At 40.9% G+C, this 22,842-nt stretch overlaps 1 protein-coding gene across 1 annotated transcript in view; it reads left to right on the top strand.

Moving 5' to 3' along the window:
• Nucleotides 1-302: 302 nt before the first annotated feature.
• The window catches only part of LOC142378287 (alpha-1,6-mannosylglycoprotein 6-beta-N-acetylglucosaminyltransferase B-like), a 143,643-nt gene continuing 121,103 nt past the window's right edge, over nucleotides 303-22,842 (top strand). The window contains exons 1-2 of the mRNA XM_075462606.1: nucleotides 303-795; nucleotides 7,769-7,881. Coding sequence (XP_075318721.1) covers nucleotides 728-795; nucleotides 7,769-7,881 — 181 coding nt within the window. The 5' untranslated portion in view covers nucleotides 303-727. The remainder of the gene's footprint in view (nucleotides 796-7,768; nucleotides 7,882-22,842) is intronic.

Below are 22,842 nucleotides of genomic sequence, written 5' to 3'. Positions count from 1 at the left end.
AATCATTTCGGTTCCTTTTCTCTCTTTGTTATAATTATTTTCTGATTATTTGTTCTAATCTTAGTGGTTTGTTCATTATCGATTGACTGAAAAAAGAAGCATGGATTCAAGGTTTTTGTATTAAGAAATGTGTACAATTTTGTAATGCTTGCATGTTTGTTACGCGCCTTCTGCCATCATAGGGAATGACCGTTCATTGGTGAGGTATTATTTTGAAAAGGCAAAACCGGAAGCTGTAGCTTTCACCAGAACAAATCTCTTCTGGAGAAGTGAACGTGTAGACTGACAGACCGGTCACAATCGCGCTGGCTTTCGGAACGAAGTTAAGTCCTTCCCGCGGCTGCTTTTCCTCCCTTGAAATCCCAAAAATCCAAACGACACGCACTTTGTTTCCCCCATACTTCACCACAGCGACATTTTGGTGAAAGACTCACACCGGGCAATTGTCGACAAAGCCTGCGGCGACCTCCCCTCTCGTTCGCAGCGTTTCCCTGACGACGGGATAACGCATTAAACGCGATTTTTCATACCTGGATGAGGAGACTTCCTGAAAGAAACTTTCCACCATTTTTTTTTTTTTTGCGCGTGAGTTTCGGAGAGCTCTGCCAGGATAAGTAAGCTGACTGATGCTGCGGACCGCTGGATGGGACAGGTGTAAGATGTTCGCTCCTTTCAATTGTCAGGTCGGGAGGTTAACAACAATGTCGGAGGTCGCTCGTTTTGGAAAATGATTACTGGCAGCACCGACGGTAAAATAATGGTCAGAAGATGTCTAGTAACGTTCAGACCTTTCAGGTAAGAGACAAAGAGCTGACTCTATCTTTCCCTATAGTCTCCAGCATTGCGGTTGCTTAAGTTTTTTGCCTGTATGTTTAGTATACATTGTAACTATGCTCCCCCCTCCCCTTAATTTATTTATTTTTTTTTTAAGAAAGCGTGTAATTGCATTTACCTGCTGAAGGTAGGAGAGCCCTGATGAGCTGCAAAGCAATGTGGAGCTTAGGTGTTTTGGACTTGAGCTATCACTCATCCAAACGCCCACGCGCCAGATGTTACTGTCAGTCGTCCAGATGAATTATATCTAAATCCATATGGATAAGAGCGACAACAAGCAGCTGGAAATCTATAAATTACTGTAAATAAGCCCATACTGCCGGTCAGCTGAGCTCTAACTTAGTTTCTCACTGCATGGATAGCTCTATTACCAGGCTATGTGGCTATGCTTTGTTTGAGGGTATACATGGGGAACTGGAGGGGATTTTGTTAACCATATAAAAAGTTGATACTTTACAACCCATTAAACCAGAGGTCTTCAACAGGGGGTCCGCGGAGGTACTGCAGGGGGGTCGCGAAATCTTTGTTTGATTAGACGATTTTTAATATTTCTTTTTTTTTTTTTTCAAACAGTTTTTTTCTCACAAATTGTGTGCAAACGTGTGCCATCCACAGATGGTTTGAGGATTCATTGTCCCATCTACATGCATGTTTAAAGTTAAAATCTGTGGATTATTTGAATAGCTCAGTGTTGTATGCAAGATGTTTGTTTATAAATGGCAGTGGCACGGCCACCCTGCACCTTGCACATGTTTAAAATAAAAACATGAATATATTAACCTGTGTATTATTTGAATAGCTTAGTATTGAATGTACAATAACAGAGTAGCTATGTTTATACACGGCACTAGGCCCCCGTTAAATATAAAACACAATTGTATGCCATATAAATAGTAGGGGGGTCCCTGCTCCAACTCTCCATCAGTTTGGGGGTCCCTGGCCTGAAAAACGTTGAAGACCCCTGCATTAAACCTTGCTCTGCCAACCAGCGTAATATATCATATGTCATCCACAACACAACCACTGACAAGTGAAGTGACTGCTTGATTAACTTGTAAGCTGAGCATCAAGTGAACAGTCATCACTGAAAGTTCAAGTGTTGGAGAAGGAAAAGTGTGTAGGTGTAAGCCTTCCAGGGAAACATAATCCTAAGTGGTCCAAGGAAGGGCAACCAGTGAACCACCTGAAGTGCTGTGACAGCTCAATCCGCCCCGGTGCGTGTGAGGGAGCAAAGGCTGGATTGCTCGGTCTGATCTCGCAGCAGAGCGAGCGTAGCACAACCCACGACTGCTGAAAACCTTAATGCTGTTTTTGGGAGAAAGTTATGGTGAGCCACAGTGGCAGTGCCCTTCCTGACCTCTGCCCACTTCTTAAAGGTTCTGCAGTGTAGATGTTAGCACCAGATCTGGATCATGGAGCAGTGTTAGGGCAAGTCATGTTAGAAGAGGGGAAGGCGTTCACAGTGTGATGCTCACATAAACTCTTTAGCAGGATGTTCATTCATACGCTCGTTCTGCTAATGATCCAAGACACGATGGCGCCGAAATGCCAGTATCATAATGCAATTAATGGAAAGAATTAAAAGTCTACATGATATAAGAATGCAGTCTTTGTGTAAGCTCATTACCAGAATCTAAGCGAGTTAAGGTGGTAGGAATTGTTTCTTGGAAATCATCGCAGCTAACACCTTCCACAAGGCTCCTCCACACCTGGCAGAACTGTTCTGCCTCGAGGCAAAATCTGATAAGTCAATGTGTGTAGGAAGCAAGTTAGTTGATTGCACATCTCTCCCACTGATCCAATTAAAAGGAGCAGAGCGTTTACTTTTAAGCCTGTTAATTAAAGACTCGTCAGGCAGGACCGGGGCTTAATCCTTTCATATCACCTATCTCACAGCACTTTGGAAAAACGCCTAAAAGATATGAAAGGAAGTGATTGCCACTGGACAGCATGACACGATATTCTGTACTCCCAAATGAGCCGATTGTTTTTTCTTTTTCCTTCCTTTTCCCTTCAATCAGTCTCGGTTGCTTACAAACAGTGCTGCCTGTGCCCCCTGTTTCTTTGATAGCTAAAAAGAATAGATGAAGCTGACAAGAAATGTTACAATTTGCTTTGAATCAACCGATTTTCTATCCCATCCTCAGCGTGACCGCTATCTTTTAAAAAGTAATGGGTCCGCTGATTTTGATTTTCAGTGTCTGCTCACTGGGTTTGCTGATCAGATGGTTGTATAGTCAGCATATAATCCACAAAGGTCAAAGTGTCTTTGGGTCATGGTCTCATATTGTTGCTAAATAATCCCACAATCATAATGGTGTGGTATGGGATTAAATTGACATGATGTTCTTTATTGCTGGTCTCTGGCTCTCAGACAATGCATTCAACAATAGGCCCGGAACAGATGGGAGAGATATTTATCATTTAATAACATTACAGTTTTCTTGGAGAGACAAAGAGGTAAATGAGAAAGCTTAACACTGGCACTTTGATGTCAACGCTATGACCAAGTTTTCCATACGTTTTTTTGTGTCGTTAAAGAAAATGCTACACAGAGGAGCTATCAGTAACGTGCTGATACATAAGCCTTTGACAAAGACTTGAACGGCAATAGTGAATGAAATGGAGACAACTTTATGGACTGCATCACCTGGCAGAGGTTAAAATGATGTGACTCACCTGTAAGTGTGGATCCATCTATTTTCTGCTAATGCACACAAAACTATAGATCCCGAGCATTTAGCTGAAAAACCTTTCTTTCAGTTACAAAACCAAAAACTGTGCAATACGACAACAAAATAATATTCTCGTGGAGGCACGTCACCAGACACTTTTTACCGGGGCACGTGCCCCTGTAAAAATTCCCATATACATCCTTCAGACTACGCTAAGACTGATGTGCCAAGGCACGGTTTTCCCTATTTCAACCGCGTAACCTACTTTAGCCAATGCTGCATTGGTCTACCAAAGAGTGAAGTGAAGAGGTTGTATTCGCAGGCATTGGGTGCGTCTGTGCATGTTCAGCGAATGGACCGTGTGTGAGGCGTAGCGCGCAAAATCAGAATTGGAATGAAAGATACTGCGGCCCGCACGTCATATTTATCAGCGGATAGTAGCCACACATTTTGCCAATCGAAGCGCAGTAGGCTATATGAACCACTACACATTTATGGATTGCCGTCATCGTGGTCATGTACATAAGGAAATTCTTACAGAGGAGAGTCAGAAGCAACAAGGAGAACTGAGATTGAAGTGAGATTTTTGTTTTCTCTGTTGTGTCGACGCCCACGCCTACCTATAAACCACTGTAATTTCTTACGCCAAATACACAACGTTTGCATTTAGGCTTAAACAGTTTCTGGTTCCATGGCATATGAATTAACGCGAGACAATATCCTATTCTGCCTATTATAGCCTATTTACTAAACTATCTTAGGCATTATAAATGGGTAAAATGTGGGTAGGCTAGTTTAAAAGGCTACTCAATCCAGTTAAAGCCAATTTTAACAAGGGGAATAATTTATCAGACCATATCAAGTACTCTTTACTTTAAGATTTTGACATTTTATTTTAAAATATTCCCTCTTGTAGAAGTATTTATTGACTGTGCTACAGTTTAAAAAATGTTCAGTACCTGGACTGAAATATTGTTCATTATTTTGTATCTGTTGAAAATTGTAATATTATGCATACTGTGTTTTTTAGGAATATTGCCTCTTGTAAAATGCTTACTTAGTTATGTTTGATGAGCTACAGAAGGAGGAATTGAAAAGGTAAAAAAATAAGATAAAATAGAAGTGTTTTTATTTGCTTAGATAACCTTTAGCTCTGTTAAACCTGTTGAGATTCATGCAAATTTGAATAAATGTTCTTATACATGTTCTGGCTGGGGGCCTGTGCCCCTGTACAGCAGCAACGTCCCTGTTCTCGTGCAAGCACGGTCAAAACTAGTGTGCTCTCTCGGTTCCATAGCTTCACTAAAACAAAATGCACTTACTACATCACGTTAGGTGAATTAACCAATGAGAGGACTGCAGTTATTAACTATATTAAGCAAGCACTCCCCAAAATGATACAGAACTGCAACTGCTATTCAAAAAGGGTTCACCAGCAGCTTCTAGTGTTAAGAGTGAACTCAGGTCACTGATGAGCATCTCTCAAGTTCACATCAGATTTGTGAATGGAGACCTGGCTCTTGCTAATTGTCATCATTGTTGCAGCCACAAATGATTGTAATCTTACTAATCTCACAAAAATGCAGCCGCTTTGTACATCAAACAATTGTTGTGCGGCAGAAAACAAAAACATCAAAACAAGAACAAAAAATCTAATAAATTAAAAAGACATATATATATATAAAACCAAGACTTTAACCATTGACAGATTTTCAGAAGGCTATTACACGTCATTAAATCCTAAACCACAACACCTAACCCTGGTCAGACAGTTGATTCAACCCATAATTAAAAAAAATACCAAATTGAAGAGAGAAATCATTTGTTTGAGGGAAAAACAAGATAAATGACCAAAGTCATCAAGATGTCTTCACACTTGCTTTGCCTTTTGTGGGTGATCAGACCGCTATAATCATGTTTACTGCAAATCTTCAGAGTCAAGCCTCAATTATAATGATTATGCAATGTCAACTTGTTCCTGTGTTGTAAAAGAGAAACGCTCCCCTCTCAAAGAAGTCGCATTGGCTGTCCTTAAAGCAACCTGAATGAATTATAACTCAGCACAAGGCACACTAGCTCTATCCTGGACTACAGCCTCACCCTCGTGGCGTGCCAACTTTCAAGCTCTGTACTTAACAGATTATTTGACATCATCTTGATTCTTTGGGTCAATTAGATCAGCTCAGCAAATGATCTTTTAAGTGGCCATCCTCCCATGCTGTCGATGGTCAAAGTCATTTTTTACAGCATCATAAATAATGAGAAGTTTCACTCAGATGTTTGCGTGACAGGAGATACTTACCATTCTAGGAAGTGCAGTCAGACATCACGCTGAGCCAGACATTCATGCAAACAGCGCTCACCTAGCTTTGGAGAAAAAAGCAATAGTTATAAATAATTCATATTTTCTATGTTAGCATAAAAAAATGTTGTCACAAAAAAACCTCTGACTTCTCTTTACCTCTCATATATTTTCTTCATTTACATTCCTACTGTTGTGTATTTGTTTCATCTTCCTTCGTATTGTGCCGTTTCTTCAAAATCTTCCAACACTTTTCGCTTGCGGGGGTGAGCAGTGGAGTAGCAAGCTTTATAAAAGTAGGATTTGACTTGTTAGTCATGGAGGCTGACTGGCATTATGTCCGCTGGATGAAAATCAGAGGGAGCATTTCCTCCCCGTTTCCCCAAAGAGTCACAGCATAATAAGGTAACCCTTGATCCATATACTCTGAGGAGAGTAACTCAACGAGGAAATCATTTAAAAGTCCTTGTTTTGAACTCTTTTGAACGAGTGCATGTAAGAGACAGCTGTCATGGAGTAACACACTGCTCTAACTACTCGTGCTGTGGTCACGAAGCCTGCTCCATGATGATGGCTTGCTAAATGAAAACATACCCTGAAGCCCATTTTACACTGGTCAAAAAAAAAAAACTTGCTAATAACATCTGTTAACATTTGTCTTTCTATTGCAATATAAAGGTATTTCATCAGCATTCAGAGCAGCATCAAATGACTCTGCAGTAGATGCAGGTTTTTGTCGGCAACATCCAGGTGCACATGCTAATTTTCACTCAGGATACTGTGGGCATGGCTGCATTAATGGCTGCAGCTAACTTTTTATTTACAGAAAAACTTGTTTACCCACCATAGCAGGATGTGCATATAAAAGCTGTGATGTGTTGCATTGAATTATTGTTATCCGGTTCACCATTTGAAGACATCTGTTCCTGTCAAATAAACAGTGGAATGAGATGAACGTCTCACACGGGGGCTCTGAAACTGACGGAAACTCACGGACAAAAAGGGATAAGCTTGATCAATTTTACCTAACAACTATACAGCTGGCAGCAAACTTTCAGTCAGGCTGTCTCTAATCACCACAGTCCACTCAAGAAAAAGAAACTAGCCTGAATATCTAAAAAAGCCATGCTGATCAGAAATTATTACACAATCTGACAAGACCTTCAGGCAAACCCAAGACTTAAGTGTTATATGTTGGCCATCTTGGGAATGCTTTGTGTTAATCTGGGAGAGCTGGATCAGGTGGTTCTTTGACACTGCAACTCGGTTAATGATAAACAGCAGAAAATGGATGGATGGATGAATGAAAAATAAATCTGTTAAATAAATACTTTGACACACTTGTGATGGGTTGCTATCAGTCTTTAGAGCGGTTCCATTCATGCACCTGTATCGAGATTTTAGCTGCCTACTGTCATCTATGTGTTGCATTAATAATCACAACTGCGATTAGAAACAAACTGCTCTCGCTCATTCATGGAGTTTTCATCGATGTATGCTGGGTAATAACATCACATCACTAGTGTGTCACAAATACTCTTTGGCTTTGAATTCTACTTTTCTGCCTGTGATCTCTCCTCTGTTTATGCTCTGTCTTCAAGAAATGCCCCCTGTGTTTTCTTCACTCTTTTATTCTTCCCCTCTCCTCCTCTTCTAGTCTCATCCTGCAAGTTCTGCTGATGTATTTCCCATAACTCTTTTTTCCCTTCCCGTCAGTCTTCCATAATAATTGGCAAGTGAATCTCCCTGCATTCCCACTTTTGTTGTTTTTAATGCTACAATGTTTATCGGCTCTTGTCTGTCCTCATCTCACTTTCCACCTCAGTCCGTTCTCTTTTTTTTTCTGTCCATCTTAATGTTGTTACTGCTCACCCAAAAGAGCTATTTACCTGCTCTTCGCCATAACTATGTTTACTCCTCTTTCATCTTTTCACTCTCTCCTCCTCCTGTGTTGCAGGATATTCGTGGTGGGAGTAGGCTTCTTCAGCCTGTGCTTTCTAATGACCTCTCTGGGGGGGCAGTTCTCAGCCAAGAGATTAGGGGACTCCCCTTTCACCATCCGCACAGAAGGTATTGATCTGTGTTGTGTGTATGTGTGTAAACAGTTCCTTCATAACGTTCAAATGCGGTTGTGTCACTGCATATTGCAAAACTAGAACTTTCTACCTTCCTGTTTGTGCTTCACTGTCTATGCAACTCCCACATTTATCTAAATTTTCAATAAGCACTGGTGGACAAAGTAAGCAAATCCTTGTTCTGCAGCGGCGCGCGGCGATGAAGTCATCCCACTAGAGGTGTGTGTAGAAAGCCCCCATACGCCCCGGATAACAACAACACGGCAGCTCTGAGCTAACAGTGCAATAGTACGTGTTCATTTATTCATTCGGCTTAAAGGCCTACAGAAAGCTGACACTACACCCAATACATAACGATAATACATACACAGAGGAACAATAATGATCATTGGACTCATTGGATTTTGAATTTGCCGCTAGGAAACCTCCTAGAAAATCCGTGTGACGTCACAAGTGCATGGTTTTTCCTGGCTGCCGTGTTGCGGCAACCCGGCATACCGTCATTTCCTGTCAAAACGGCAGTTTCAAGCTAGCTACAACGAGGGTAGGTTCACTTCCTGTTTTCCCTATGATAAAAGGCAACGGGTATTTTATTTTGTCAAAATAACCGGAAGTGCGTTGCTCAATGCGGCTAGCTTTAGCAGCGCCGAATTCGTCGGAACAAAATGGTAAACAGCCGGTATTTTGTCAGGTTTTCAACACGTTGGGGATCTAAACGACTACTTTCTCACCTGAAAAGTTTCAAATGTTGCGGGGACAGAGGAAGCAGAGAGACCTGCGGTCTTGTGTCTGTGTCTCCCTGTCCGCCTGCCTCCTCTCTGGTGAAATCAGCCGGAGCCATCCAGCCGTGTTCAGCTCCCTGCGGTGCGGACACTCAGGAGGAATCCACCTGGCGGAGAGCGGACACACCGCGGGATGGTTGCCCTGAAATCAGCCGGCAGAGCGATCATCAAGAGCCCCGACGTGGACATGATCGCTCTGCCGGCTGATTTCCACACTCTCCGCCAGGTGGATTCCTGTCCGACCGCAGGTCTCTCTGCTTCCTCTGTCCCCGGTGGTGTGAGCTGCTGGTGCTGAGGGAAACACACGCACTTCGTACATCTACTTGCAATAAAAACTGCACTGAACCCAACGTTTTATATTTCCAAGCGACGTCCCGCGGCACACATCGAAATTTGCCGTGAAGAAGCTGTCCAGGTCTGGCAAACTGCTGGCTTCGCTACTAGAACTACTGGTATCAGACATGTTTATTGTTTATTGCACTCGTGACGTCACGCACCTGTCGTCGGTTTGCCAAAATTCGAATCAAAAGTGGTGATAGTTTATTGGGTCTAATCAGGACTATCCAGGGACCTAAAATTATTTTAAAATCATAAAATAATTCCATGGTATATAAGGAATCGATCTGCCATTTCAGTTTTGTGCAAAAAAATCACCTTTCTGTAGGCCTTTAAAGTATTGGTGAAATAAAGACAGATAATGCCTTATTTAGAGGCTGTATTGTCTCTGCCCTGTTCTCTCCCGTTATATGGAGATACGCAGATCTCGAGTAATCTAAATATCTTCCGAAGGACGCCGACTTTCACCAAACTGTTATCGGTGAGTAGATGAACGTATTTTATGCCAGAAATAAGATCCAGGTTTAAAAAAAACGAACTTCCCCTTTAAGCCAGTGAGTAGTTTACTGTTAGGTTCCAAGCTTACCCACTTCCACTAAGAGGCTAGAGAGAGGCTCAAAGACTGCTGTTGTTGCCACAGTCCTGAGATGAAAGATATCCAGAGACTAATTCCAGACTGTGTTAGACATTTTGGATAGTCATCCTGCAGTGTGACTGCTGCCATGATCTCCTTACAAACCAATGAGAGCACAGCGGGGAGTGATGTGTGAATTATTGTGACTTTGGCACCGTTGCATGAACCAAAACTAAACTGAACAGTGTAGAGGGAAGCCAGGTGAGGTAAATGTAACCTGCATTATTCAGACAGTTAAATTATTTTTTTGGCAGAAGAAGCCTTGTCTGTAGGACGTGTCCTTCAGCTCAGACCCTGGCTGTGCTGAGACAGATGCAGCATGAAATGAAAAATCATCAGCTTACAAACACTCCTCTCTTTACATATCTTTAACGATGCTTTAAGAACTGTGTTCATAGAAACCTGTTGCTGTTTTAGTTATTTTTTCCACCCAAGACAAAAAATGTGTTACTTTTATGGATCAGGTTTATTTACTGCCTGTGTCATATTTTACTAAAATCTGAAATAATCTTTTATGTGAAACCTTTATGTTAATATTTTGTCCTGTTACTGCCTTCTTGACCAGCCCTCCCTGGAAGAAGAGACCTTGTATCTCAATGGGACCATCCTGGCCAAACAAAGGAAATAAATGAATAAATACATAAAACAGCACAAGAATGACATCTCTCAAGTATGACAGGCAGCACATTCATTTTACAGTCTGTAAGATTATAAATCCTAAATCCGTGCCGCTCTTCACTAGCAGCCTGCCACTATTCAGATGGTAAAGTAATTGTGCAGCCAACACTTGATGTCGTAGCCAGATGACAGTCACACAACATGGCTTTCAGTGTACTAATAAGATGGCTAAAGTCGCACAGTGTACAATTGCCAGAACATATGCTTAATTTGGGAAGTATTCAGCAGCAAGATGGGCAAGGTGAAAAAGCCAGACTAAGAGAGAAAAGAAAGAGACAGAAACATAAATACACACAGGGGCTGACAAGTCACAGAGGCAGTAATCAAGAGTGAGATGATAGGGACAGGCAAGCAGGGAGAGTCAACCAGCAAAGGAGAATTAACCAAACTGCAGAAGGGAAACTGATTTAATCGTTTTATTATTCAGGCTGGAACAAAGAATAAGGAAAAATGCAAATGCTACAAAGAGCAGCAGCTTAAAAAAAAGCAACAAATACAAGCTGTCACGAGGGTGTGGGGATGTAGGACACGGATGCGGACTTATAAAAGAAAACTGGGTTTATTTCCATAAGAATCAAAAAACAAAGTACAAACAAAAGGCGCGACTGAGCCGGATTCAAAAATGTAACTGTGAAACACAATCAAAAAGACTTGGCGTGGCATAGAATAAATACTTAGTTTAAAGGTGATGAATAACATGGGAAACTCCGGTAACATGGGTAACAAGGTGGGTAAGTAAGGCAGGCAGGGAAGACAAGCAAAGATCCGACCAAGTGACATGGGAGACTGGAAACTAAATAGAGGGCTGGGAGTGATTGGAGAGTGAGTGCAGCTGAGGGGAAAAACACAGGTGGAGTGAGTGAAACTAATGAACTGAATGAAGGGAAATTAAAACATGGCAAAACTAGAAACTAAACATGGACTACAAAACCAAGACATGACCAACACCAAAACCAAAAACATGGGGAGAAACCCCATGGGCGTGACACAAGCAAATCAAGACTAACCAAAAGATTCAAACAAAACATCAGAAATCATTGACTATGACACATAAAGTTCATAACACCTTACATCTGCCGATTAGTTTGTCACCCTTTAATTGAAAATTACTATCACACTCCTCAGAAAGCTCAAATAAAGCCCACCACAGGCTTGAGTACACACGCAGTCAACTGCAATAACCAGCAGGATAAGTCACTCATATCAAGTCTGGCTTTTGCTTGGAGATGAGATCATTAACACATCAAAGTGAGTTTTTTTCAGGCAATTCTGTGGATTTCTGCTAAAACTCATTCTAAACATCAAAATGGATCCTAAGTCTCTTCCGAGGATGAAGCCACTGCTCAGAAGCTGTTACGAGCTTGTTGTAGTGGCACATAAACCAGAGGGATTAACTTGAGATGCAGCTAAATAAACAATTACATCATTCTCTGGGACGAATAAAAAAGGTAGATAGATAAAACATTATGAAGGGGTTGCCAATTATCTGTTGGCAGCCATAACACACCGAGCAGCAAGTCTTAATAACGTCAGCGATATGTGTGGAAAACATTTTTCTCCATTTACAGAAAATATGACCGTGATCTGATAAACGACTCCTAAAGATTATGTTGAAAGCATCACTAACCTGATGTTTGCATCAGCTTTTGATCATCTGAGATCACATCATCATGGTTCACATTAACAGATTCTTCTTGTGAATTCCAATCTCAAAATAGTGTTATGCACATCAAAGTGCCATCCCCAGTCTTATTTCGATTGAATAGACTTGACTCCAATTTGTTTGTATTGGGGTTAGCATACAGAATTTTTCCATTCTGCACATTAAATGCTGTGTCCATGGACACGGACATTGCAATTATTTCTGAAATATCGGACAAATACACAGAATGAATGTGATTCCCTGGGTAGAACTTTTCTTTAACTTTTTCCAGCCATAGTGCAACTCTGTGGTCTCTTGGACCACAGACACTACTTTGAGACAATTCTGACCTTAAAATCCATTCAATCTCATATCACTGAGCCCAGTATAAGGTTGCTGCACCTAATGCTGCAAGGAAACTGCTTTTTTATGGCAAAGCCGCATCTTACCAGTGAAATGTCATACACTGGTCAGCTAGCAAATGTCACATGACCCAGAGTGTGGTTTGATCCCAGTGGCAAGGCAGAAAGAATTAGACCTGGTGGGAAAATTGAAAGTCAGAGGTCATTTGTATGGAGGCCAACGATTTCCCTCTCCCTCTGGTTAGAGTTGTGAGGGCATTCCTTCGTGTTTGAGTGTTGAAGCTTTGCTGTGGGTCAGTTTGTGTTGGCGTGACAGCACCGTAAAGACAAAGCGAGCATCGTTGTGTGTGTGTGTGAATTCAGGACTTTGCACGCATGAGTATGTTGTCTGTCAGACGGAGAGATGAGCAGATGAAAATGGAGGTGAAAAATACTGGCTTTAACATTACAGCAGACACAAATTTAAGCTCAGTGTGTGTAAGAGAGCAATGAAATAGTAGGGGGAGGAAGAGGTGTGTGGTAGGAAGGTCATCTGGGATTATGATGTCAGAGATAAATTGAGATTACTGTGTTTGTGTGATAAATTAGGATTTGTGTATATGTGTCAGAGATTCTTAGTAAAATGTGCTTGATTAATCAACCATTCATGTGCTGCAGCCTGGTAAGACATCTGGAGCAAGCTCATTAAAAACTGCACAGTCTCCAACTACATTTTCTCACAGGAGTTCAGTGTGTGTGCATGTGTGTGCCTGTCCATATTTGTTTGTGTCATTTCTGTAGTTAAATATCTTGATACTTGACAAAGCACAAAGGCTGCTCATCACCCCATGATCTTCTTCGCCTGGCTACAGTTGTTTATGTGTGCCCAGCTGTTTCAGCTCTTTTCTCTCTGGATGCGTGGCACTGCGGTTCGATGGCACACACTGCTTGGCTGCTTTCTTCTTTTGGGTTTATCTGGATGCCTGTTTCACGTGTGTTTCCGATGAGCTCGCTGGAAATTGGCTGTTAAATGGGGCGATGGCGGAAATATGGGACAAGATTTAAACCAGAGAGACAGAAAGACCGATCCATCTGCTCCCTGCAAAATCAGCTTGGCAAAACAACTGGCCCTTTCATTAAGCTTCCACTCGCCACCTGCAGTGCTGCACACACACTCTCACAGGCAGACACATGCAGACCCACTCTCATGTTTCACATCAAGTACATGTCATTTCTCATGGACCGTGTATGCCAGATCAGGAAACATCGGCAGCAAAACACAGTTACTATATCATGTAGTAACTGTATTCAGGGTCATTTTACTGCCACTTACAACATCTGGCCTTTTCATGATTGCAACTATTTTACTGCTGCCAAGCTGAAATCTAAAGAAATTTAGAGCTTTGCGAAAGATTTCAAATTGCAAGAACCGGAATTTTAATTGCACTTTATACGAGCCCTTCCCCAACAAGGTCAGGACACTGTGTAAAATATCAATAAAAAAATCAATATTTTTGGGGGCTTTTTATGCCATTAATGATAGGACAGTTGGAGAGAGACAGGAAGCAGGGGGCAGAGAGAGGGGGAAGACATGCAGCAAAGGGCCGTCCGGTGCGGGACTCGAATCGGGGCCAGCTGCAGCGAGGACTGTAGCCTCTGTACATGGGGCGCCTGCTGTACCCACTACGCCACCGACCGCCCCAACAATCAATATTTTATGTACAGCGAAGTAAAGCAAACCACATTTCGAAAGTGAGACATTTTATTGTTATATGAAAAATATTAGCTCATCTTCATTTTGATGGCAATAACATGTCTCAAAAAAGTTGAGACAGGGCCATGTTTACCACTGGCTAGCATCCTCTCTTCCATTAATAACCACGATGTAAATGTTCAGCAACTGAGGAGACCAGTTTCTGGACCTTTGGAAGAGGAATGTGGCCCCATCAACAGTTCTGGGTCCTCTGTATCGTATTTTCATGACGCACCAAATGTTTTTAGTTGGTGAAAGGTCTGGACAGCAGGCAGCATGGTCTCTACTGAGGGACCTTTTGAACTGAGTGTCGATAATAAAGAACACTGAACAATGATATGGTTCAAATATGGCTGCTTCTTTGCATGATAGGACATTAATCTGCATTTGCGGCTGGCACGATGAAATGTGTTCACAAACAATGATTTCTGGAAACGTCCCTGAGCCCATGCAGTGATTTCGATGACAGAATCGTACTTGCTTTAGGAGCAGTGTGATCGCAGGACCCGAAAATCATATGAATCGAGTCAAAAATTTATTTTCAGCAATGGCCTTTGAGCACAGAGATGTCTGCGATTCTCTGAATCTGAATATAAGTCATCATCTACAGCACATGATACTCAGAGAATAGTATTATCATATTCTCATGATATTCTCTGAGTATTCAGTATTGCAGATGGTGGAATATTCAGTCTTTTTGCAGATTGCCCATCTTTACTTCTGGGATACTCTGCTTTTCTGAGGTGCTCTTTTTATACCCGGCCTTGTTACTCACAGATTGCCAATTAATCCAATGAGCTGCAACATATTTCTCCAGCAATCTTTTTTTTAGCTTTTTGTTGTCACTCTCCCGACTTTTTCAAATTCAAGATGAGGTAATAATTTTTTATTATAGAGTAAAATGCTCATTTTTAAACATTTGTTATGTTTTCTATGCTCTATTATGAATAGCATATTGGTTTATGAAGATTTGTTAATCATTGAATTCTTTCTTAATCTGCATTTCACATAGGGTTCCATCTTTTTTGGAACTGGGGTTGTATTTCTGGAGAAATGTCACAAAGGACAACACTGCACATGTGATGCTGCTGTGCTTTTTGTCTGCCACTGACTGAGGACAGTGGAGGCAATGAGACAGGTGTTTCTGTAGCATGATAAAGACCTTGCTATTGCAGTGCAATACCGGCAGTGCTTGCCCTAAAAGTAGCCAGATTCCACGCTAGCTGCAAAGAACACATGTTTAATTCACTGGTCAAGCTGATGACCGTCTCCACTTGTTTTCTCATCATTTTCAGACAGTAAAGTGTTAGCATCACTGCAGCATTTATGTGTCGAGCAATCAGACTTTGCCAAGACAGCTATCATCAGTGGTATTACCCATCCTGAGCAGTCTGATGGTGGGAGCTTCTCCAGCTGAAATGACTGAACAAGTCTAATTTTGTCCGGTTACACTGCCGTGTCTCAGATGCTCTGTGTGCACCTGACAGCACAACCCGAGAGAGGATTGTGTCCTGACACAGAGGAATGTCCAAGACCAGTGTCTTCAATCAAGTGCCTTTAGCTTTTCACTGACATGACTTCTTTATCAAAGGGATTCATCTCCGAAATAGGTAAAGTGGGTAATATTAAAAGGGCAATATTTCTTAGGGATTTAAAGTAATTCATGGTGAGGTTTTTCTTTTGTGTTTTGTTTTTTGAATTTCTTTTGCTGAAGACTTGAATAGTAAATGTGATCATGTGATCCAGATGAGTTTGCAACACTTTCATTCAGTGCAATGATTTTTCTATTTTCTAAATATATAGACAATCATATTCTGTTGCTTTTGTCAGTATCTGTCTTCTGAGGCTGATCATCAAACATGTTGAGTTGACTGCAAGATCATTATGAACACAAGTAGTCATATTACTTTTCTCTGTATGAATCAAATTCATAGGATTTCATCTCACATTGTTTTTATTGCTCGAAATAGCATCCAAATTTCTGTAAGGCTCTGTGACCTTAGTGGAAGCTGGACTGATAGCAATTGTCTGGGTATTAGCTGGATTTCATCGCCACCTCTCGCTTCCTTGGATTATCAGCTTCCACCGGAGATTCAGAGTGCTCAAATCCTCCCTCAGTGACTCATCAAGAGCTGCGAACCGGAGATGGAAATGCGGCCTTTTCAATGGCGAAAATGGAAAAGTGGAGTATGCAGCAGGAGGTGCGGAATTGAGATGCATTTGTGTGTGTCAGTGAGAAGCATGAAGATGGCATTGGTCAAAAGAAACAGGTGGAAAAGAGAGATGAAAATGGACATTCATTGGGTTTTTTCTCATGATTCAAAACACATCACATAATTAAGTTAACACTATTAATGCAGCTTATTACAAGAAGGCCCTATGCAGTCCTTAAGCATGTGTTTCACGTTACTCTTTCTTCCTATTTAAATACTCAGACAATTCTCTCCATCTAGGTGCTCGCAAAATGGGACAGAAAATTTGAACTTTTCTGCCTTTTACATTTTTCTGATGTACATTTTACTGCTACCTCCTTGCAAATGTCACAAATCAGCAAGAAGAAATCACACAAAATGGGAGACATTGAATTATCAAGCAGAGCTCTCTATTTGGAAATGCTGCTGTACTTTGATCCAAGCAGGGGCTGAGACGAATGGCTGCTAGACTCAGATTAAACTGTTTTTCTTTTGTGATGTTCCTCTGCCCTCAGCCAAAAAAAGATTCATGCTAATGTGTCACATTCATGAGAGCCATTTTTACTTGTGTCCTAAGAGGACCTCAGTCCAGAATTTACACAGATTACAAGTAATATGCTGAATAAGTGTCATTAAAAACATGCTCACGGGAAGGGGTTTACTCTATTCTCAACATGTATTGGCTATGTACCGTATGCAACCTCACACTGACAGATTTTAGTTTGATTCTGCTGGCCAGCTGCAGCTTTTCAGTGTCGAGTTTTAGTGTTTTCAACACAGACTATTTTTGAGTGGGCTACCCTTGTATATTTGGCATCTTGTTCATATGTTTATTTTGTAATTCCTTTATTACACAAAACAGTAAACTCTCGTGGCCACTGATTTAGCCACTCTGTGTCACATACGAACCTCATCTTTATCCACACACAGCGAATCAATAAATGACAGAGTTACACTTAGTCTGTATCTATGCACAGTTACGTCGAGGTACGGTGACATCTGATGTTCGACTCTGCTACATTGTGATACGCTCCTTTCAGCTTGTTGGTATTGGAATTTTCCAGTTGACCTATTATATCACAGCCCAAATATGTTGACAAACTAGTTAGCTTGCTGCAACTTAGGACCTCGTCAAGAGGTGAGTTTGACATATTTACAGCTTAGCTCGGTACATTTTCGATGTGCTTAACACTTCTTCTTCTCTCTTTTTTTTCTTCTATTTGCTAAAAATCCAAAGCCAGTCTGAGCCCCACAGAATGTACATATACAGGAGTTATTTGACTTCCAATAGTATTATTTGGGGCTGTTAGTCTGACTTTGACAAATTCAGTTTTGTAAGATTTTAGTCTGAAGTGTTGACATGTATTTCAAAAGTCTAATTTTGTTGGACTTTTTTTTTTCTCATGTAAACACATCGTCTGTTACAATTAATGAACACTGCGTAAAAACATCCACCGAGCAACCATCCATCCGTCATCTATAGCTCTCAATCTAATTCAGGGTCATGGGGAGATGAGCCTATTCCAGTCCATCACAGGGCCACACAACGGACAAACAACCGTGCACGCTCACACTCACTCCTTGGGACAATTTAGAAAAGCCCCAATCAACCTGACATGCATGTTTTTAGACGGTGGGATTTTACACAGGGATTTGAAGCAGGAACCCTTTTGCTGGGAGGCGACAGGGTTAACCACCACACCACCGTGCACATCCATCAATGTTTTGAGCTAAAGTTAACTCCTCTCAGTCAAAGCCAGTCTCTCGCACTGCCCCTCTTCACTGCAGACAAAGAAGGAAGATTTTGCATCGCTACATTACTACAGCTTGTTTGACCACAGGTAGCAGCCACTTGGCGCCCGAGAGGACAAGCAGCAACATGGCCCCTGACTTTGATATGACATGTGAGTGAGAAAGGAGGAATTAAGACATGCTGTTGCCTCTAATGTAATCATGTTTTAATCTAACCACAGCCAAAAGTAACTCAACTGACCAACATTTTAAGTCTTCTTTCATGTAGTAAATACTGTGGTACACCCGAGGTTGAATGACTTACTTTTAAACTCTTGCATACCGCTCCTACCACACCACAGCACTGCAGTTGAGTTTGGGTCTGAACTTTGACCTGACCACTGCAACATCTTCCTTCTTTTCTTTTCTTTTCTTCCAGATTTGCTCTTGTGGTTGGGAGCATTGTCATCTTGAATGACCCAGTTTCAGCCAAGCTTTGCTGGTTGGGAGACAGACTGTCTCACATTTAGCTCTAGAATACCTGTCTTACAGCCTGTTTAGAGCCCAGTGAGCAGGCCGTTACTGTAGTCTAACCTGCTGGAGACAAACGCATGGATTAGTCTTTCTAAGTCTGGTTTAGACACTATTCCTTTGATTCTGGCAATGTTTTTTAGATGGTAAAAAGCTGCTGATGTTACAGATTTAATGTGGCTGTTAAGGTTCAGGTCTGAGTCCAATATTACCCCGAGATTTCTAACTTGATAGTTAGGTTGTAGAGAGAGAGTCTCAAGGTGACTGATAATACTTTCTCTTTGTTTCTGTTGGCCACAGACAATGATTTCAGTTTTGTCTGAGTTTAGCTGGAGAAAATTGTTTTGCATCCACACACTGATCTGTTCGATGCAGCAACACAACGTATCTACAGGCCCGTGTTCTCCTGCCGTCAGTGACACGTAGATCTGAGTGTCACCTGCATAATTGTGGTAGGACACATTATAGCTGCATATTAGCTGGCCTGATGGGAGCATGTACAGATTGAACAATACGGGTCCCAGGATTGACCCCTGGGGAACCCCACAGGTCATCGCCATTTGGTCTGAGACTCAGTTACCAATTTCAACAAAATATTTCCTGTCCTCCAGATAGGACTTGAACCAGTTTAAAGCACAGCCAGAGATTCCCACCCAGTCTTCTAACCTCTGTAATAAGGTCGCATGGTCAACTGTGTCAAAGGCAGCACTCAGGTCCAGCAGAACTAAGACTGTGACTCTAAATGCATCTGTGTTCAGGCGGATGTCATTTGTCACCTTGATCAAATAAGTCCCCCACCACTGTGCTTCATAGGTGGTATACGGATGTTGTTCCAGAAATCTTTTGGTTTGTTCAGACACAACTTTGCAAACCTAAGCCATGTAGTCATCTTCTTTTTAGAGAGAAGATACTTTCTCCTGGAAACCCTTCAAAAGAAATTATACTAATACAGTGTTTTTCCTCATTGTATTCTCATTAATTTTGACATTTAAAGGTGCTAACTGAGTCTTGTTGAGCCTGAGATGTGGCTCTTCAGTTTTTTGCAGTTTCTCTGATCATAGCTCAGCCTGACGTTGTGATGAGCTTGCTGTGACATCCACTTCTGAGAGGATTGGTGATAGTGACAAAACTCCTAATTGTTGTGATATAAAGTGACTTTATAACTGTCCCCAGTGTTTTGTGGAGCAAAGATCAGCAAATTGATCTTGATTCTTTCATCAAGATCATTATTCGTATCAGTATCTTTCCTTCTTGGCATTATGTTAGCACACACAGGAATGCTTCTGACCATCAAACTACCAAAACATTATAGAGGTAATAACACTGACCGATAATCAAGTAATCAAGTGGTTTTGATTAGCAGCACCTGGCTAGCAGTAAGGATGCATGTTTTTCATAGTGTTGTATTTTAGCCCAGTTTTTCTTGAACAATGACAAGATGTGTTGTGTTGTGCTGTTCATCATAAGACACATTTACCTAATTTGAAGACAAAAGGACCAGTTTTTTTATTTTTTTTTTATTTTGTCCTGATCTATAAAACCTGGTCGTTGAAAAAGGGTTTGCATTCTCTTAGACATGTATGTCAAAAATGAAAATGCAACATTCCATTAAGGCATTGACAAGCATCCAAAGGTAATGGTGTACTTTGTTTTTACAGCTAACTGACCTTAATTTAGTCAGTTTTACAGTTATTTTGATGGGAATTTAGCTACAGCTTTATCATTTGATAGCAGACATGTCACTGTGTGTATCTTAGTACATCGGTATCTAGTAGCTTGTATCAGTGAAGCGCGTCCCACACCCACACTACTGCGGTCCATATTAATGTTTTTTTTGCTCCCCTCCACACTGGATGTTGATCTCAAAGGTGCCTTCCCTGCAGTTATGTTTTCTTTCTTGCTTCATGTCGAACAAATCTGGCGTGACAATCTTCTTCATGTCACTGGTGCTGGATGCAGCTGGGGAGTCACTTAGGGAGTCCACTTTATCAGTGCAGTCATAGCCTGTGGAGTTTGAAAAGATATGTGTGTGTGTGTGTGAGTGTGTTTCTCTCTGAATAACACCATCAAATACAGTATGGGCCAAAAGTAAGAAATTTCTTGAGAGATCAAAGAAGCCTTCTGAAACTGAAAGATTTGTTTGAATATACTTTTGTTATTGCTATCCCACACGCTAGACTAAAATTAACGAAGTACTTTATTATCAAGCGTTCTATTTCGTGTAACATTGAGAAATAAGAGGACATCAGGTTGCCTTCTATATGTCTGCATGCGTTTGAATGTAAAGTTAGAGGAGATTCTAGCCTAAGTGCATCGAGTAAGTAAATGTGGGCGTATGCAGCAGTTACAGTTTATTACTTTGTCAGCATGACCTGAAGAAATTGATCCAAATGTTTTCAGGGGAAGGATCCAGATTACTGTAAGGATGTGTATCAGAACTGTGGAGACGATGAGTTTCTAGCTTGCAAATGTGAAAATTTACAAATGCATAAAATGCAATTTGGAAACTATATAACTGAATGTTTTACAGAAGACTTTTTGTGTGTATTTGTTGTGTGCGTGGAGCTCCTTTTTGATTTCCATCCAAAACACTAAGTCTGGAATAGCCAAGTTCCCAATATAGAATGAAATTGTACACAGAATCATACCGAAGTTTAACGGCTGAAATGGTTTCTCTTAATTACCAGCACATTTTCTAAGAATTTGGAAGAACTCTCCACTTGTTGAAGTTAAGATAAGCCAAAGATTATGATTAGAAGTGATATAGGTCATGAGTAGGGTAGTGTATTAATAAAACAATGAAAGGTCACAAAAGCAAAGAAACCCTGTCAGGTTGTGTTTGTCCATCACCAGGGCATCATGGAAGTATTCATCACCAGGTGCTTTATTCCTACACGTTATGGAAAAAAAACCTGACTTGACTTTACACTTGCAACTAAAGAACCTGTGAACTGTGTACTGTTACTTCTAAACGAAAGCTATTCTTAAAGGGATAGTTTGCGTCTTTTGACATGAAGCTGTATGACATCCCATATTAGCAATATCATTTATGAACATTTTCTTACCCCTGTGAGCCGAGTTCCAGCATCGTTTTGGCTTTGGCAGCAGGGGGTAAGAAAATGTTCATAAATGATATTGCTAGTATGGGATGTCATACAGCTTCATGTCAAAAGAGGCGAACTATCCCTTTAAATACTTACATAGCCAATACATACATTACATAGCCATAGGCAATATTGAAATGGATCTTGGGGGGGATCTTGATGTGAAGCTCTTTGATGTTATCCAAATTTTCCAATAAATGTATTTACAACTTTATGTACAAAGATACTACAATTCTTAAGTCCCAACCTCAAGTAAAGTATGTTGAAATCTGGGCAGCATCTTGTCAACACACCTTCATTATCTGCATTTCTAACTTCCAAACTCTATTTGCCCTTTTTGCAAACCTCAAAGTTTGAGTTTGTTATGTTGTCCTCGATCCAACCTTAACACAAATATATATTTGTGAAAAAGCCCATTTAATGCTCAAGGAAAAAGGGACATTTTATTGGATGTTTTTTTTTACTTAAGTGCTTTAACCACAGTAAATGTGCAGTTTCTCCACAGCACATTATATAATCGTCCTCTCTCATCGAAGGTTACTCTGCAGCAATTTGTTGTCGCAATTACCCACTCTGCACCAAGCTTTGTCTGCAGGTTTCTAGCACATCATTTCCTCTGCCATAAGGTGGTTATTTTCCCAGGTCCTGATAGTGTCATCCACAAGTGTGCTCAAGCTTCCATTTTGCAGATATACACTAATGGTGCAAAGCAAATAGGCTGACAGTTTGGGAAGACTGCTGGTTGTATTGTTTGCGTTGACAAAAAGGGCAGCGGTATGTGTCTGGTGTCTTTCATGGTGAGGGCTGATAAGGCTTTAAAACCACACTAAGTGTGACTTGATTACTTTTCTTTTACCTTGAACCAACTCTTTCTTTCATTTTCTATTGCTGTCCCATTGCTCCCATTCTCTCTATTTCTTTCCCGAAGAAATTAATCTATCAAGTATAGAATGCGAGACTTGCACTGTAGCTATTATTTTGCTGTTATTTCCTGCTCCCACACGAGGACCTGTGTGAAATGCACTTTGACTTTTCCTCCAAAGCCAAAGGAACATTTTCATGGTTGTTTGAAAAAATTATGGTTGAAGTTATTTTAAAAGGCTGGAGAATTCTTTTATTTGACACAAAGTGTATTTCACCATTTAAGCTCGACTAGCAATGCTTTTGTCAACATTAATCATGACATTGACATTTAACATGCATATTTTTAGCTGTAAAAATTTGCATTAGTT

Source organism: Odontesthes bonariensis, chromosome 4 (genome assembly GCF_027942865.1).
Source record: "Odontesthes bonariensis isolate fOdoBon6 chromosome 4, fOdoBon6.hap1, whole genome shotgun sequence".
In the NCBI taxonomy this organism is placed as follows: domain Eukaryota; kingdom Metazoa; phylum Chordata; class Actinopteri; order Atheriniformes; family Atherinopsidae; genus Odontesthes; species Odontesthes bonariensis.
Note: the sequence above shows the minus strand (reverse complement) of the source record. Positions and strands in the feature narration are given on the sequence as shown.